This window comes from Gouania willdenowi, chromosome 22 (genome assembly GCF_900634775.1).
Source record: "Gouania willdenowi chromosome 22, fGouWil2.1, whole genome shotgun sequence".
NCBI classification, from domain to species: Eukaryota; Metazoa; Chordata; class Actinopteri; order Blenniiformes; family Gobiesocidae; genus Gouania; species Gouania willdenowi.
The window spans coordinates 21,454,531-21,472,578 of NC_041065.1; the positions used below are offsets into that span (position 1 = coordinate 21,454,531).

Here is an 18,048-nt window from a genome sequence, read left to right on the forward strand (position 1 = left end):
AAAGTTGACTTTTCGTTGCACTCTTTTTATAATAACAAAATAAATATTTGTAGGCAATAACTATACTGAAATAACAAATTAGGTTTTTTTTAAAATTCGGTTATAAAAAGATTACAAAAGCCTGGGGTTGTTTTAGGCTGCTTGATATAATAATAATAATAATAATAATAATAATAATAATAATAATAATAATAATAATAATAATAATAATAATAATAATAAATTAGATATCTTCGTATCAAATTGTTGTAATTTTTTTTTTTTTTTAAGAAAAAATGAACAAAAAATGATTCATTAAACTGCAACAAAACAGATTTTGCCTTTTTACAAAATAATAACATTAATAGAAGCAAAGGGTTATTATAAAAACGTGAGGGAAAAACAATGAAACAAATCCCAGAATCAAAGTCTGTTTAAAACCTGCTGGAAATTGCGGGTGATTTTAGTATTATTATTATTTAAAAGAAAAACCACTAAAAAGAACAGGCTGTTTTGCCGCTGTGAGACTCGTGCAGACGTCTCCATGAAAGGCAGCCCTCCAACATGTCACCTGAACAATGCTGGCCCTCTCATCGACCTTGCTTCCCACCTTAATTTGGTCTCAATCACAACATAATGAAAATGCACTCCAAAAATTACTTGTTCAGGAATAGCTCTCACACTTCAAGTTATTTATTGTTACGTTCATTTGGGGTTTCGAAACAAATACAGCAGCCATCACGCATTTTGATCCTCTTTTTTTTTTTTTTTTTTTTTTTTATTTCTTCTTTTTTTTTTTTTAACTTACAAAAAGAATAAAGAAAACATAAAAAGTATAGACGCATTGACGGATATTATACAGGTAAACGCATCCTCGTGTGTTAACCAAATGTACAAGTTCCTACTTTATTCAGTAAGTCTAAATGAATACATTAGTTTACAATATTAATATGATAAAATACCAGATTATCCATGGGGTGGTGCATGGTTTTCTGTACTTCGGACCTGATCACCGTCACCCCTTTAAGTCCAGAAACTCAAGTGAAGCAGCATCACTTTGGGTTTCACCGTCAGAGTTTATACACGTTTAAAACATCATAAGGAAGTAGAAGGTCCCAGACATGGATTACAAAAAACAAAACAAAAAAAAAAAAGTCCAGAAACGACAGGGAGGCTGCTTGGAAGGGCAGTTTTCAAAAATAGACTGTCCTCTTTCAGAGATGTCAAGAAAATGTGCCTCTGATCAGCCATAGTGCGAGTCTGCTGCAGCCCTGAGAGACACCAAGGGTCACCTTACTAATATATATATATATATATATATATATATATATATATATATATATATATATATATATATATATATATATATATAGAATAGAAAAATGAAAAAGTGACAGTACAGTACAGTATATACTGTATATGAGGTCCTACCACGTCCTGCCGTACAGGAGGTTTGAGCTGACCATATTACTGGTGTAATCTACAGCAGACGTGTCTATCTGGCCCATGTTGATCTGGCTGTGCAGTGAGGGGGGGCTGGGGGACATCTCCTCCAGCTCCAAAGCGTTCACCTGCTGCTGGCTCTGATGGCCTAGGCCGCCTGTCGAGGACCCGAGCACCACCCCTGCTCCGTTCTGTTGCTGGTTCTGTTGCACCTGTTGCTGGTTCGGTGTCGGCGTGTTGGAGCCGTTCTGGCACGGTTTACCGTCCTTCACCAGCACTGGCACGGCCACGCGCCGGGGAGACTGCTGCTGCTGCTGCTGCTGCTGGCACAGGTTTCCATCCTGTTGCTGCTGCTGCTGCAGCTGCGCCGCCTTGTCTTTGGCCTGGCGCTTCATCTTATACCGATGGTTCTGGAACCAGATCTTCACCTGGGTCGGAGTCAAGTGAATCATGCTGGCCAGGTGCTCCCTCTCGGGTGCCGACAGGTACTTCTGCTGCTTGAACCTCCGCTCCAGCTCGTAGACCTGCGCCTGGGAGAAGAGGACGCGCCGCTTCCGCCTGGGCGCAGCGTGCAGGGCTGGCATGGCTTTGGAGGCGTCCGCCATCCCTGTGAGGCTCCCCATCCCCGTCATGTTCATACCTGTGGAAGGTCCCATGAATCTAGAAACTTAAACATATACATACAAATAACATGCGTTCAATGAAAAGAAGAGGAAAACACTATATGTCGCCTGAAGTAGAAATAGTATTTGTTGTATTTGTGTTTTTAAGGTTTGTTGGAATCATGCAGAAATATCCTAAACAATTAGTTTTGTGAACAAAAATATTATTTATTATTATTATTATTATTATTATTATTATTATTATTATTATTATTATTATTATAATAATAATAATAATAATAATAATAATAATAAATTAGTATCACGTTCACGTTATTGGTCATGGTTAAATAAAATTATGATCTACATTTCAGTTTAATACCTAACCATATTTATCTAATTTAATTATTTTATCTTTACAATTATCTGTTAAAAAAATGTAAATATTGTGCTGTATCTACATTAATATCTAACTCCAAAAATGTATCTCATTTGGATGCTTTAAATGAGTTTTCTTAAACAGAACCATGTGAAAGTGCGTGCGTAAAAGCAGACAATAATAACTTACTTGTGGAGTATCTTGGGTCCGGGTTGGTGCTGTACCATCCTGTTGCTGCTGCACTATTCCGCATGCTTTCCTGGTACGACGGGAGTTCTCCCATGTTGCCAATGCTTCCATTGCAGTATCCTCCCATTGCGCTGTGGGAGAACTGGGAGACGGTGTGCGGCATGTGGTAAGTGGTGGCCACGGAGGCGTTGTGGCCCATGGAGTGCTGCTGCATGCCGGTCTGAGACACCTGAGGCTGCCGGTAGGCTCCCAGTGGAGAGGTTAGGTTCCCAGTGCCGTCCATGCCACTGAACCTCTTGTAGGTCTCCTCGATTGGACTCAAAATATCTGTCACTGAAAAAGGCGTTGTGTGCTTTGGGCTCAACGACATGTTTCAGAAAGCAGGTAGATTTTTAGTGTTTGAGCAGATCAACTGTGTTGTTGTATCGGCTCTCTCCTTGGTGGATGTCTACGTAAGAGAGTGCTTGTAGTGCGCCTGAGATCCTATTGATCGCCTTCGAGAAGGAGGCGAGCCCAGGGCGCTCTTAGCCCGGGTTTATTGGAGCCAGGAGCCAGGTTTACGACAAACATAAGGGGGCGGAGCGAAACCGGCCAACAATCGTCATTGACATTTTAAGGGAAATTATTCATCAACACATCACTTTGCTGCACATTAACCTGTATAGATCAACAAAAGCCTCACATTTAATATCTCGCCCTTTTCAGCATATACATATCCAGCTGATCCACACTATTTTTTTGCGTCAATGAGGGGGAATTTCTCTCTTTCTAGAAACTTTAAGAGCACTTTGGACAGACATGAGGGCCACCGAGTATCATCAAAGAGCCACAGTGAAGTTGTATGGCCGCCTCATTTGTGCTTCTTGAGCATCAGTTTAGCCCTGCAGTGAGGGACAAGCCCGAATACGTTCAAATGATATACTGTGAAGGGAATAACAGGGGAAAGTGCACAGTGTGGACATTTACGGCTGTGCCTGCCAACACTGGTACAGGGACTTTTAAACTATTTGAGGGAAACATATGAGAATTTAACTCCTTTACATTTCCATAAAGTCAAAGTAATAAAAAATAATAAATATTAACAAACATATCTCAAATAACATATTATTTAATGTAATAATTGTGAACCACCTGCACACAAGTCATATTTGAGCTAGTATCCTGCATGTTATGTATAATATCAGTAAGATGACCCTCACTTTTCTGCCAACATCTTATACTGATGATAATGAGTCTGTGTTACTGTTTGTTATATTCTTATGACATTTAGTAAAATAGTCCTTAATTTGTCCCACAGTTGGGAAATTTTGAATAATAGAGCAGCAAGTGTAAGAAGAAAAATGGCACTTCATATATTGGGGAAAAAAGATTGAAACATTAAAAAGAAGGATATTCATGATAAACAAATATCGCTGCAATACAAATGAAGTATTTAATACAAGCTTTGATGCATACACTTTCATTCCTATAGTGAATATAGATATAGACATCATTTTATATAGCAATTTATATATAGCATACCATACTTAACCCAATTATTTAATTATGTATCTATTTATTTATTTATTTGTTTGCATGCTTATTTATTATTATTATTATTATTATTATAATAATAATAATAATAATAATAATAATAATAATAATAATAATAATAATAATAAAGGTGTATTTTATTTTATTACTTTAACAACCACTGAATTAAACTGCGTGTTTTTTTTGGGGGGGGGGTTAAACATAAAATGACATAACATGTCACTTTAATGAACTGTTTCTGTCGACAACATGCACTGCAGTAAAATATTATTATTATTATTATTATTATTATTATTATTATTATTATTATTATTATTGGGCAACAAGCCAGATTTACGAACCTGCAGTTCACACACTTTTATGGACAGAGCGTCTAACCGGTGAAAAGATGTATAGGCTAATTATTAATAATAATTGAATAAAACTCTGGGTTGCTAAACCTAACCTTTGACTTTAAAACTGAAATCCCTTGGTTCATAAATGTGTTTTTATATATTACGTGGATGCTACAACGCAAGCCTCCAAACACTTTAATGTGGTCAACATGCATCAATGACACTCTGCAGTGTTGACCTGACATTGTAATCTCTCAGCAAACTGACTGGCGCCAGGGGAAGAATAAGAAGAGCTTCACAACAAGCGGGTCAAAAGAGAAAGAGTGCACAGACAAATGACAATAAAGAACTGCAGTTAATACATATTTCCAATGGCGGCCTCAAATTGGGACATTTTAAAGACGTACAGTATATATGCGCCCAGAGAGGACTGATCAATATGCTGATCATGTAAAAGCGGGATGGTACATTTTCACTCACTTTTGGATTTTTCATCCTCACTTTGCAGAGAAGGAAGGAAGCAGGTGTTGAGAAATGTGCAGGAACCTTCCGTGAAGCACTCCTCCTGCATGGAGACACTAATGTAATTTAGTATGGCATGGCAGCTTTAATTGAGCAAATGAAGATGTGACATGGTCAGCCATCAATTATGGCGCCACATGGAGAAGACGAGGAGCAGATTGAGACGAATCGTCGTCACACGAGTCTGGTTTTCCTCTCTCTCTCTCTCTTTTTTCATGCAGTCTGCAGCAGGTTTGATGGGTGAGAACAAAACCTGCAACCTTGTTTTAAAGTCTGAAATCTTTCTTTCTCTTATCAAATAAAACCCAATTTTTGAACTCCCAATATCTATTTTCTTCCCAGACCCCCTGTGCGTCTTTTCCCCACTCTTTTACTAACAAAAGCTATAGCGTCTTTTTTTCAAGTAGCACAGAAAGGTAGGCCTCGGCCCAGACCTCTAACCATATGTAAATGAACCAAACCTCTCAACCCCGTGGATTACAGAGTCAGAGAGCAGGACCCTGGTCCACAAACCCTCCACATTAGGATCCATTAAAAATGTGGAGCTGCATGGTTGTGTGTCTGCCGCGCGTAAAAAAGAAACATTTTTTTTTTTTTTTTTTTAAAAAGTGAATATTATTGTGGTTTTAAGACTAAATTATCTTGTTAACTTCAGGAGATGTGGATGCAAGTGGCGCGCGCAGGAATCGTGAGGGAGGCCAAGGAAAGGTTGGTGAATGAAGAAATACGCATGAAAAAAAAAAACATCTCCATTTAGTTAAAAGAGTTTGATAAATATGTGCATGGTTCGGAAGTTGTGTATTTATGTATTGTAAATATTAAATAAGAGTTAAACCAACCCCTAATATAATAGCAAATATTTGAATCATCTCCAAAATTCAGAAAAAAACAACATTTTACGCACACGGAAAGATATTAACTTACAGAATAAGGCACTTCTTTTGGGAAAACACCACTTTAGTTGTAATTCATATTTTAAGGAGGTGAAGAATTATCCATACAAATGATCCACCATGCGCACCAAATGCAATGAAGCCGGTACAATTCTAATAGAATATGAATCTAAAAAAGGTATAAATATTGTTCTTATATTTACGCAATTGTTGTTTAATGCAAGGATCATCTTCACACCCGTTATTGGCTCATTTCAGGGTCGTTGGACCCCAATAACAGCTCCATTTATGCATTATTGTAGCTTGTGTCCTGCAGACAAAACTATTTTCTGATATCATCTCCCCCCCCCCCCCACCCCCTCAGCCATACTGTAGCAGATAGATCCCAAACGCCTGCTTTCTGAAGTGCCTTTCTCCATCTCGTCGTTGCTAGTTCAATACCCCGAGAGACGTGGAGAGACAGCTGAAGGACCAGGGTCCTGACCTGCAACCCCAGTGCAGAGTTCAGAACCGAAGAGATTTATTTACTCTCAAATGAAGGTTTATCTTGCTTCTTAACAATATATCATTTTTAATCTCTTTAAATAATAAGACAAAGTAAAACTGGTCTAAAAAATATACATATATTCCGTGCGTAATTTACGCACAGCGTTTGGCAATGCCATTCTCTTCTGTTTATCATGCAGTTTTATCATCATTGAACCATTACTCTTTTTTGTTTTTGTTGTTTGTTTTTTTACTTTTCTGTTATATGTCTTTGGAATGGGAGGGGAAAAAACACCATTAGCGTGTTATCAAATTGATAAGAATAAGAATAAGAAACGTATTGGAAACCTTTATTTATATATTGGTTGAAAAAAATATATATATATATCAAGTTTTTTAATTCTATTTTTTTGGAATGTTGACATAGAATTATGGCTGATGTTTGCTTTTATCATTGAAATGATCATTGATCTAAAAAAGAAAGTAATTAACAATATCAAACTTGTGCGTCAATCTCGGGCCTTTTTTAAAAAAAAAAAATTTTTTAATTTTTTAATGAAGATTCTTCGGATTCAAACCACATCTTTCGAACCTTTTCAACCATAAATGTGTGGTTTGCAGTCAGAGCAGCAGCATTTAGATCAAATACTTTCTCTCCTCTTAAACCGCGGCGCAGTGTGAGAGGAGAAAGCGGGCAGGTGCGTATCTTTCAGCAGCGCTACTTGAAACGGTGCGGTTCTCTGCTGAGTAGGTTAAAGGTCCTCCCAAGTGGAGAAAGTATGTGACAGAGCTCTCCAAGGCCGTATTCTTCCGCGGGAGTTGGCATTCATTCACAATTAATGTCGCTTAATGGACGAAATGATGCTAATAGGCCACCACAAAACAAGAACATGGGCTTTAATTGGATGCTGATCATAATCTGACAACATGGGAGAAACGGAGAACAGAAGAAATAAAGCTGCTGTCATGGCATCGTTCTGCTTAAATGTTCGTTTTTATATTGATAGGGTCGCAGAAAAGGTTTGAATCAGACTCTGGAGGCTGAGCTGGAGGTAAGATAAATGTCCATCTTATACTTTTAATTAAAAACCGCATTTGTCTTTAATATAACATTTAAGTTTCATGTTTCTTTTAAATATGTCACAGTTTATTTATTTATTTTTATTTTATTTTTTATTAAATGACCAAATTTTTTTTTTGTGACATTCATTTTCAATTTAAGCAAAAAAAAACAAAACAAAAAAAAAACAAGTGTCACAAATATATTATGACCCACTGTAATATTTGACAGTATGAAATACATTTCATTATTATTATTATTTAAAAAAATGTAGTTAAGTATCTACATTTAAAAAAAAAGGTTTTGTGCATACAAATTAAGTCCTGGAAACTGCACCTATTGTCCAATAGAATTGTGTGATTTATTTTAAGAAGTTAATAATATAGTTGCTCAAAACAATTAGGATAATTCTAATATATCTACATTTGTAGGTTAATGTGTTCATGATATTAAATTATTAATTAATAATCTGTGATTTACTCAAGGATAAACTCTATAGCTTTTATTAGAAACTGCTTAGTGCGTATAATGTGGTTTGTGCCTATTTCTTGGTTTTTATGCTGTATGAAGATCTGAACACAGTCACACCAGTTGTTAAATTATAATTCAGAGATTGATTATATCAAATAGAACACAAAAATTGTCAGATGTTTCTATATATCGTCAACAGCTGTTTGCCTTTAAAACACAAGAAAAAAGACATTCATTTGTGTGAATTCTACATGCCTGATTTGCATGAATCTGAGACCCCATAATCAGACAAGATGAAAATAATTATTTGAAATCATTATCATGATAATGGTGATAGACATGATCTAACAATGAAGCATATTTGCAGATTAATGCACATACAAAATCTGATTTCTTCAACAGTTTTGTCCCTTTGTTTGGGATTTTAATCCTCATAATCCAACAAATGTCAGCGTTGTGCATTGGACACAGACTTCGCTCCATTAAATGTCAGGTCCTCAGGGTTGTGCGAGGGCTGCTGCCCTCTGCATTGTCTTTGAGTGCCAATATTTGAGCATAGCTGCTCTCTTTTGTAACAGCGGTTAGAAAACACACACACACACACACACACACACACACACACACACACACACACACACACACACACACACACACAGATCAGCAAAATGCACAACTCAACAAAAGCTCAGGGCACGTTTGGACCTGGTACTTGGTTCCAAGTGGACCTGGTTGGTCCTCTTTTGTGCTCTACAATTATGGCCACTGTGAAGGCAAGGTAAACAAATGTGTTTGTGACTCAACTGTGGCTCACAGTAGCTTTTTTCCACTCAGCTCTCATAGTCGGATTGATCTTATTTGGAAATTCTACGAAAGCAGGATACATTTACATGATTTGAGCATTTTACATAATGAGATTTGGTAGATTTTTTTATTATTTTTTTTAATTTAACTTTTAAAACATTCTTCAGAAGTTGTTTGCTTTGTTGAATATTTGGCAGGCATTTGTCTATGTTACACTGATGTGTTTCAAAGGTTTTCTGTTGACTAATGCATTTTGGAGGAACCTATGAAATGTTTTAGGTGAGCGTATTGTGATCCAACCTGAAAACTTGAGTTTAAAAAAAAAAAAAAAAAAAAAGCTGCACAATGAGACATAGTTTATACCTAAATTGTCCAAATGATGTGGTAAAGGAATCAAAAATAACAATAATCGAACACGGTTTTACATGCAAATTGCTTTCATCTTCATGGAGGATTTGCTTGTTGATGCCCAAAAAAATTCAAGTGTTCATTTTGATTTCATGCACAAGTGGAGGGATGTATCTTCTAATTTAAAGTTTCAAATCGATCTGAAACTTTTTCAGACTATAATTCAATGATGGAAATGTGATCAGGCACAAGCTTGCATGTGTATTTGTCCCAGTGTTTGTCCCCACTCTGGGATGCTTTTATTGCATAAACCATCTGATAGCCCACCATTATTTCCAGGAATCCACACAAACGCGTCACTAAACTACTTCAAATTTTGAATGTATTGATCCCAACTGATAGAAGAACACACCACAAACTGTCATCTGAAATATGGAGCCCAAGCCAATTGCCACTACTTTTTGTAAAGGGAATTTGTTGTTTATTTTCTGAAAATGCAACAAATTGTTTGTCTAATATAAAATATAAAATAGAGGAAGAATCTTGTGATTATATTGTAAATGCAATTGTCTTTTGTCTTTATCGTGAATAACAAGTAAATATTTGTCAAGAAAATATCATTCTGGCTCATTTAAATAGTGCTTAACCCTGTTTTTATTTTTATTTTTATTTTTATTTTTATTTTTATTTTTATTATTATTATTATTATTATTATTATTATTATTATTATTATTATTATTATTATTATTATCAGGAAATAAATCCTTGATGGGTAAAGCATTAAAAACTACTACAAACTTTAAAACAACTACATTTGAATTAATCACAATAATCATGTTGTATTAATTACAAAAAGTACAACACTTTTTTTTTTTTTATCCAAAGTCAAACTTTTGATTTTATATAAATTGAAACATGAAAACACAAGCTTCAATAAACCCACCTAAAGATGATGATCAAGTCATTTGAGAAGATATAAAACACAAAATGTGTAATAATCACTACAGCATTCATTTTTTTTTTTATTTAATTAAAAAACACAAATTGCTTTGTCTTTAACAAATGAAAACAATATTGCGGCAAAGAGTAAAAACTATCACAGTGAACAACACTATGTAAATTCAACTGTGGGACAGATGCTTTTTTAAAAAATAGCATTTAAATTACTAAACCCCTAAGGAATATTATTAACCCTAATAATGAGTCCATACATGTTTTTTAGTGCATGAAAGAGGAAAAAAAAACTGCCTGAAATGGGCTTCCTCTGCCTTTTGTCCTTTTTGGAGTGACCCTAAAAACAACATACTGCTGGCCTCATGGTACTCGAGAGGGATTTAGCTGCACAGTCTGCCTGTAAATGACAGGAGAACCAAACAGGCCAGCTTTTCCAGCAGGTGAAAATGAAGGTGCACACATACATCATAAAAGCACAGGTGCATGTATACTGTAGGGTATAGTTATACATTGTAAAGGGGGAAAGTATTCATTAAAATGGCATATGGTGCATGTTTTTCTTTAAAAACACAAGTTCTGTGTTCAAGTTGGTATGTGATGTGTTCCTTTAGCTTCATTCTTCCTGAATCGTTTCCACGGTTATCAGTTTGTCATTTATTAGTCTATTGAAAACATAATTTCTGCATGATTGTTATTATTATTATCAAAAACAGGGGGTCACCAATCTTTCTGAAACTGTGAGCTACTTCATAGGTACCGTGTAGCCCTAAGGGCTATAAGCACTTCTTAAATTCTACATTTTCACGGTTTCACTTTAATTAGAGGCTAACATAATAATGAAGGCTAGCAGTAACTTTAAAAGGTAGGAAATGTTGAGGTTTCAACATGAAACACTTTATGTTTTCCTAAATTGTATACAGTTGTTTGATTTCCATTGAATTTGAAAGAAAATCCACCTTGCGTTTTTAAGATACCTTTTATTTATACATCATATTATATAGAACAGTGGTTCCCAAACTTTTCGCACCCCCGTACCCCTTCAGACATTTAACCTGAAGCCATGTACCCCCTACTCCTGCACACTTAAAAACATAATAATGTAATGCTACAGCACAAATCTGGCCCTTTAGACCATCAAAAACATAAATTATTGTCCAAATTACCAAATAATTCAGTTGTAGATAAATAAGCTAGGATATCTCAGATATCTAAATACACAAATTCAATGTATATTCCACAATATTTGGAAAATTGCAATTTTCCCATGCTTTTTCCAAAGACTGCAGTCGATTTAAATATAAAATTGTTAAATTTTCCTGCAATTATTCAACACAATTTCCACAAAATTATTTAAATTTGAAAGAGCAAATCCAGCAGGGACTGATATGTCACTTATTGCTTGGATATACAAACTTGGGTACATTAATCAATGTTTTTAACATTTCTAATCACGTACCCCCCATGACAATTTGCGTACCCCTGGGGATACCCGTACCCCACTTTGAGAACCTAGGATATAGAACATACTACTGACCTCACCGTACACAAGATCTGCAACACTTGAAAACATTTGTCACAATGTTTCAGTGAAAACCAACATTTAAAAATGGTTTATTTAGTATATTCAAACTTTATCAGCAGTATTTAACTTTACTAAATAGTAGGGGTGAGTACTGGCAAGGATGTTGTAATACGATACATATCACGATATGTAGGGTCGTGATACAATATTATCACGATATATCGAGATATTCTACCTAGTTAATATCAAAATTAAACATAGAGATGAAAAATCAAGTTGCTGTATATGTTCATCAGAAGATATTGATCATTCAGAGGACAAATTGAGTCCAAACTATATGCGTCAAAACATCCTATTTATTATTTATTATTAGTGTTTTTGCACATTTTCACTAAAAAAAAAAAAGGTGCAGCGTTACATTTCTTTTCACTGAAACTACTAAGTCTCAAAGTAACCATGACAACATAATGACGGCATTGTAACAACTGTAAGTGAGAACATCAAGGATAAATCACCCTGAGTTACTGACAATGCACAAAAATAAGGAAAATTATTTATCCTATTGTATCAGTTTAAACACTGATCTGAACAGATTATATGAAAATAAAATACCTATGCATGCATAAATATTGCAGGCATTACACACTGCCATCATAAAATCAAGTACATGCAACACATTGAAAGCATTGTAACCACTGAAATATTGCACAAATACACAAAAATATTGATTAAAAAAAATAAAAATAAATAATAATAATAAAAAAGAGAAATATATATATATAAATTTTTTTTAATAAAAAAAGCAAGTTCAAAAAAAAAAAAAAAAAAAATCGATTTAAATTCGGCACCCAAAAAATTACGATATGGAACAAATCAAATAAATTTTCATACATTTCTAGTTATACATTTAGACATGTATTATTGATGAATATATGGTGTTTGTGAGAAAAATTGTTTAATTTTTTTTTTTTTAAGAAAAGACAAATAAAATGTTTGCAGTGACTTTATTTTTTTGATGTGTGTGTGTGTCTCACACACACACAGTGGAGCAGTACATGCACTAATGCCTGTTGGTTTTGTCTCGTCTCAGTACTTCTTTCAGTCTGGAAGGACATCGGCTCTCGGCCCCTGACCGTCTAAGGACGCTTGATGTCATCTTGTTCACCTGATCATTACGCTACCTGCTCTCCTCCACATTGCTGCTCTGCCACTTGAAATGCTTGGCTGGCCTCGTCTCTGAAACCATCAGGAAAGTGTGCTCTAAAACGAGCACACAGGAATCCTCCTCTCTACATCCTCCGTCTGAGTCTTTTTAAAGATTCCTGCACGACTTCTGCTGTTGCTAAGAAAACATGAAAATGGACACAATGTCCTTCAGGAGCATCACTTTGAAAAAAAAAAGCATCACTTTGCACAAACTTTCTCAGTTTATCATTTTTTTTCCCAGCATGTTACAGAGGAATGTATATTTTAGGTTTGCTAATCCCTGGTGTAAGTTGCATGTAGGGCTCGGAGATATGGACCAAAACTCAATATTTTTTCTCAAAATGGAGATATACAGTAAGATATAAATCTTGATCATTTCATTTCAAATGAAGTCTGTCCAGAAAGGTGGGTTAAATGTGTCACACAGGCATATTTATTCAAATAAAACCTGCACAACATGTGCCAGTTTAGTCTGTTTCTCCTCTAAGGGACAGCATGTGTGAGTGAGTTCTGTAGTGTGGCTGGTTCAGGGGAAAGTCTGGGTTAGAACACACTCAGTAATCCATCTAACTGTGCTTTTAATGCTGTTCTGAGAAGTAGTGAAAGCAGCGACAAGCGACAAGTATTTGAAAAACAAAATAAGCTATACAAAGTTATATATGTATCAATATAGGCGATATTGTAATTTTCTATACCACCCAAAATAGAAAACTCGGTATATCTTGAATCTTAATATATCGCCCAGCTCTAATTGTATGTTCTATATTTTCAGATTTATTCTGCAAACTCTATTACATCTACCAATACATACATTTCTGTTCTTCTGCCTTTCTCTAACATTCGTCAATATTATCAATATCTCACACGGATCAGGAAACTCTCATTAATGTACATTTTCGTGCATAGGAACACGATTTCCTCATATTTTTTTGGTGCTGCTTGGCACAAAATGGTTTTGTGCTGCGTGACAGTTTCTTATCATGATGTACAGCATAAATTTGTGTCAAGCCGCTTAAAACTAATTTCAAGTTAATGTATAATGAATAGAATCCGTGTATCATTCGTTCATTCGTTTTTTATTATGTAACAAAAACATGAAAAACACTCATTATTTGATATTTGTTTCCAAAACCAAAATGAAAAAACGGAAAACGCCAAAGTACGTGACCCGGAAGTGTACTTTCATCCGACGCTAACGGCTATGCTAACGGCAGTTCGGCATGACAGGATCGCTGCTTCCAACTGTGCATCCAAAATGTGTCCTTTTTGCTTTAGCTGGTGTTGGGCACAGAACCTCCTCAACTTGTAAGCCATAGACCACATGCAGTCAAGTGAAAAAGTGATGCATGCAAAAGTGGAGGTGGCAATTTTTCAAAATAAAATACCCAGAATGCTCATGATAATTAAGTACTTTCCATTAAAAAAATTAAAATACACTATTATTTTTTTACTTTGCGGCCCAAAACCAAAAGGTCCAGGAACCGGTACTGGTCTGCAGTCTGGTGGTTGGAAACCATTGAGCTGTAGTGTACTTTTTTGTAAAATATTCATCAAAGACTTTTGAATATTATGGAATAAATCAGTCACTTTGTTTCACTGTCATGTCAAACAAACAATGGCTGTAAATCATAGTTAATTTACCTGTATAAATAGTAAATGGCAGCTTTTAAGTGTAAAATTTGCAGATTGAAAAAAGCTTACGGTGACAGGATGTTTTACATAATAAATAACCACAAATTTAATTCTTCCTCCATAAACAACAGATCATTTTTTTCTTACATGATGGAAATATGAATATGCTCGCCTACAGTTTTCAAGTCAGTCTAAAAATAAACAAAAATTTGGATTGGTTGTAAAAATGTTGTTGCGTGTCTTGAAGCCTCTTTGGTGCAACTCATAATTTTTGCATTTTTTATTAATAATAATATTTGTATTATGAACAATAATAGAGAATCACTGGCACAAATGTTTCCATTTACAAAGTTATCTATAAACACATTTAAATAAGCACTCGGGGAATAAATGCAAACTAGCAGAACGTGTAACCTTCGCTAATCTGAGCGACATATTTTTTTTTTTTCAGTGATCATTTTTGTAAAATATAATCAGAATACACAAATACAATCTTAGTGCAATTCAAGTGGAAAAAGAAACCATTTGCAAAGTGTTGGACTCTCAGCATTCACTGGCTCTCTTATTGAGTCATATTTACTTTTATATGACTGTACATAGATTTATGATAAGTGAATTAAATGTTTCAAACTGTACAACATGAGAAAACAAATAACAAGACGAGGTCAAGTGTGGTTTTGGAGAGCATTTAATATAGCTGCTAATGGGACGCTAAAACAAACACCTAATGTAACCCAGTGTTTTTTAATCTTGGGGTCGTGACCCCACATGGGGTCGCCTGTAATTTAAATGGGGTCACCTGAAATGATAAAAAAATAGTTACTGTTTAAAATTAAATGTTTACATTTTTTTTTTTTTTTTTCAAAATTAAAACACAAACTTAAGCAACTATCATTTACTTTCACTTTCTCAAATATAAATCTAGTTCAAATAAAATGCAGCATAAAAAAAGGAAGAAAGAAAAAACGTAAGAAAAAAAATAAAAAGAATGTAGTATAAACATATCTGAGCTGGTGCATCTTGTCACTTTGTGCACTAATCCTGGTTTGTTTGTTACACAGTATGACAAACATGATGAAAAAGCAGAGGTAAAAGTAATGGATTACAAGTACTCACTTTATTATAATTGAGTTGTTTTTATGGGTACTTGTACTTTTTTTCAGTATATTCCTAAAACATTAATTTCACTTGTACTTAATATGTTTTAATAGAAGTAAAATAATTCATTACATTTCTACACCCAACCATTAAGTTCACAGTCGTGCAACATTTGATCTCTTCCTTTTTAAGTTTATACATAAGATGTTTACTGTATGCAAGGGAACCGTGGCAAAATGTATTACTAAAATAAACATGGGGGGGTGAAAGTAACTATTAACGTTTACTTTGAGTTCTATTTAATTGAGCTTTTATGTATGACTTACTTGTACAATGAAATTTTCAGGAATTGTTGATAATGGGACAAGGAACAACTGATTACATTTTAGTGATATCTGGCTACTAGGGGAAAATTTATAGATAGCTTGAAAAGTCATGAGGTGATTTTGATATGTGTGCTTGTTTGTTACTTTCAAAAACAAAAACGGTTTTCGGTAAGTATGTTGGTCAGTTTGTTTGCGTGTGTTTGTCTGTTTGTGTACACGATAACATGAAAAGTTATATAATGGGTCAAGGAGCAGCTGATTAAATTTTGGTCATGTTCTGGATACCAAAAGAAAACATATAGATATACATCCCATTCATTTTCCCATCCACACTGTGGAACTCCCGTTAAACATTGGTTTAGGACTGATGATGTCATCAACAGTGATGTCATCAGTGTACGATCGTGGACACAAACAGACACACACACACACACACACAAACAGACTGATCAACATACTTCCGAAAACCATTATCTATTTGGAACAGTGTCTCCGTGGAGACGTGCAGATCTGATTGGCAGTTTTTGAAAGTCTGCGCTAAACGCGCGCTGGTTCATTCATATAGCACAAATTACAACAAAGTCATCTCAAAGCGCTATCAAAATATAAAATTCATAATAAGAAGAATGCAGTGGAATGAGTATGCGGTGGACATCGGTGAAAATGGTGTGTAAGCAGTGTGAGCAATGTGATGGGTATACAACGTGGTTCAGAAGTGGAGGGTTGACAACAACCCAGCACAACTTTGTTTTACTGGACTTCACCCATTGCAACCCATTAGAGCTATGGTTGGATTGTGTTTGAATATAGTGTTTGTGTTCTATTATATGATCTTAGTTTTTAGTTCCTATATTTAGGTTTAGGGCTTTGATTCTAGTGGTTATGTTAACGCTATTATACGGTATATGCTTTAGCAAATAAAGGTTTTGAGTTTAGCCTTAAAGGTGGAGAGGGTAGCAACCTCCCGTACTAAGACTGGGAGCTGGTTCCACAAGAGTTTTCTGCCTGGACGATAGGGCACTAACAAGTCTCTAAGATACACAGGAGCTTGATCATGTAGAGCTTTGTATGCTAACAGAAGGGTTTTAAACTCTATTCTAGATTTTGCAGGAAGCCAATACTGGAGAAAAATCCTCTCTCCTGTTAGTACCTGTATTCTAGCCGCAGCATTCTGAATTAACTGGAGACTTTTTAGTGAGTTACTGGGACATCCTGACAGTGAAAAACTGCAATAATCTATTCTAGATGTAACAAATACATGGATTAGTTTTTCAGCATCACTCTGGACCAAGATATTCCTGATTTTAGAGATATTACGGAGGTGGAAGAAGGCTGTCCTTGAGATTTGTTTAATACTGTAAGCGAACAAACTCTTTCTCCAGGCAATATGAACTTCTACCATGTTTGAAGAGAGCCACTTCCTTTCCAATTTTCGGGATGCCTCTTTTAAAAGACGCAATTCAGAATTATACCAAGGAGCGACCTTTTTATGACATATCCTTTTATTTTTAAGCTGAGCAACAGCATCCAGAGCAGTGTCAACATTGCACTGTTGACAAGATCATCTATTTTCTCTGTCATAGGACATTGATAGCAACTCTCTGTTGGGATAACATATGGATCTTTAAATCTAGCTACAGCTTTTTCAGACAGTGATCTACTATAGTGTATTCTTCTCTCAGAGTTTAAGCAAACTGATAATCTGAATTTAAAGGATAACAAAAAATTATCTTAAAGAATAGGATTTTGAGGATTTTATTGTCAGGTGATCAATATCGAATCCATATGAACAAGGGCAGGGCATGATTAAGATAATGAGTTGGTTTGTTTACATTTTGTGTAAAGCCGATTGAATCGAATAGTGAGGTACTTAATTTATTTAGGCTGTTGTTTTCATCATCAACATGAATGTTAAAGTCACCTACTATGATAACTTTATCAGTGCTCAGCACCAGATCAGTGAGAAAGTCAGAGAATTCAGGGAGAAACTCTGAATATGGACCAGGAGGACGTTAAACTATAACCAGTAATTTTTTGAATTACAAATTTCAAGAGAGAGGCTTTCGAATGAAGTATGGTTCAGTTTGGTTTTTGGGGTGACTGATAAGCTAGAGTGAAACCTCTACTACACCTCTGTCAAAAAGTAATTATTTGGGGTCCCCATAAATTGGTGATATAAAAATGGGGCACAATCCAAAACAGGTTGGGAACCACTATATTAACCTATATGGCCAATCTATAGATTCCAATCAATTTCTTTAAATTGTGG

General features: G+C 35.2%; 1 protein-coding gene across 2 annotated transcripts; it reads right to left on the bottom strand.

Moving 5' to 3' along the window:
- Positions 1–1,406: 1,406 nt before the first annotated feature.
- LOC114456409 (homeobox protein Nkx-2.4-like) lies at positions 1,407–3,297 on the bottom strand. 2 transcript variants are annotated; one of them, XM_028438139.1, is made up of 2 exons: positions 2,593–3,297; positions 1,407–2,062 (listed from the first exon to the last, which is right to left on the bottom strand). In XM_028438139.1, exons 1-2 carry the CDS (start codon positions 2,960–2,962, stop codon positions 1,407–1,409), a joined length of 1,026 nt encoding a protein of 341 aa, XP_028293940.1. In that variant the 5' UTR covers positions 2,963–3,297. The 2 variants fall into 2 exon arrangements, with proteins under 2 accessions (XP_028293940.1, XP_028293939.1); XM_028438138.1 differs by having other exon boundaries at positions 1,407–2,089.
- Between the last annotated feature and the right edge of the window lie 14,751 nt (positions 3,298–18,048).